Source organism: Aplysia californica, unplaced genomic scaffold (genome assembly GCF_000002075.1).
Source record: "Aplysia californica isolate F4 #8 unplaced genomic scaffold, AplCal3.0 scaffold01093, whole genome shotgun sequence".
NCBI classification, from domain to species: domain Eukaryota; kingdom Metazoa; phylum Mollusca; class Gastropoda; order Aplysiida; family Aplysiidae; genus Aplysia; species Aplysia californica.
The window spans coordinates 174,750-176,422 of record NW_004798363.1 but is presented as its reverse complement, the minus strand read 5'-3'; the positions used below and the strand labels follow the sequence as shown (position 1 = coordinate 176,422).

Here is a 1,673-nt window from a genome sequence, read left to right as displayed (position 1 = left end):
TCTGTGAGCTTTACAATCTATATTTGTAGCGGACAGCATTAAAATGTATATCTCAAGCGACATGACATTGTGTTTGTTATTCTCAGGCAGATGGTACCAGGCCGAAGGAAAAAGCGCCAAGCGTCAGCGAATGGTTTCTCTTTGTGGAAAAATGGCGTCATCCCTTATATCTTCAACTCCACCTTCCGTAAGTGCTCGCTTTCGGAGGGGTTTATTTTCATGTTTTCTTGTTCTTTTTATTTTGTTTGTTTGTTTTTTGTTTGTGGGTTTTTTTCAAGTCATATTTTTTGTGTTATAGTTTTGAGCAAAGAGCCATTTGTCAACACCATAACAGGCATTTACTGCACAGGAAAAAAGCAGGATAGACAGAAACAAAATCTGGAAAGAAAAGTAAGGCCAACCAGTGACATCCTCCATCAACTAATGTTGTTACAAACCTGTCAAATGTATTAGAAGAATGATAAGCTATAGCTTGTGATTAATATTGGACGCCCAGAATAACGTCGTTTGGACGGGGCATGGGCAAGGTGTCTAGGTCGTGGGTAGAATAAAGTGATTCTGAATATTTCACTGGTCAAAGCGGGAGAAAATTGGTAGAAATACTCAAGGTCCCAACTGGTTGAAACACTCATGCTCTCAAAAGTGGGACTAAATCTTACACTAAATAGCCTTTTATATCCCCCAAAAGCATATAAATTCATGAGATAAAATAGGAGATTTCTATAAAACGATGTCATCTCCTCGTGACGTCACTGTGTCTTGTAGTGTGGGTGGTCAAGTGGTTAGAATACCAGAATCGTAATCACGAGGTAGTGATTTCGGGGGTTCAGGGGTTGGAGCCTCAGTCCCGATGTTGTGTCTTTGGGAAAGGCACTTTACACAAATTTTCCTCACTCCACCCAGATGGGAATGAGTACCTGGCCATAGAAATCGAATCATCTTGTCAGTATATTTGTGTTTAGAGCCTCTAAAGGGCAGCTTGCACTGTATGCTTCTCAGGAAGTTGAGATTGTTTCACAATGCTATAAAGTTTCCTAGGGTAACAATATAGATTGTGAAGCGCATAGACCTTGCTGTTGAGAGGGAATTTTGCGCTAGATAAACGTAAGGCATCAAGGAGAGGCCAGTAGCTCGTCAAGAAAATGAAATAGAAAAAAACGACTTTTTTTTTTTCATTTCCCAAGGTTTCTCAAGATGTGGAAGTTACCTAACTTTGTCGGCCATTTTCTCGATAATTTGTCATCTGAAACCAGGTGACCCCAACTTTTTCAATCGGAAATACCTCGACTCCTATTTAAGATAGATGGTATTTTTTCCATCAAATGAAAGACAATTAATGAACAAGCTTTATGAATGAATATTATGAACTCCACATGTCCAAAAAATGACGAGCGCCTGACTCTTCTGCATGGCGCCACAGACGCTATCTATCATCATTATCTACGCTGTCTATTATTATCTACGTTGTCTATTATTATCTACGCTGTCTATTATTATCTGATGACGTATTTGTCCCTGCAGCGGCCCAGGACAGGGACGCCATCTTGAGTGCTATGTCCGAGTGGGAGAAGGCCACCTGTGTCAGGTTCCGGCCCGCCAACAGGGAGGACAGGGATCTGGTCATCTTTAGGGATGGACGCAGGTCTGTGTGTGTGTGTGGGGGGGTGTATGTG

The 1,673-nt window shown here is 41.4% G+C and overlaps 1 protein-coding gene across 1 annotated transcript in view; it reads left to right on the top strand.

Annotated features, from left to right (window-relative positions):
* The window catches only part of LOC101864661, a gene marked incomplete at its 5' end in the record, with an annotated part of 15,402 nt that overhangs the window by 3,798 nt on the left and 9,931 nt on the right, over window positions 1–1,673 (top strand). The window contains 2 exon segments of the mRNA XM_013089966.2: window positions 87–187; window positions 1,522–1,642. Of these exon segments, the coding sequence (XP_012945420.2) occupies window positions 87–187; window positions 1,522–1,642 (222 nt within the window).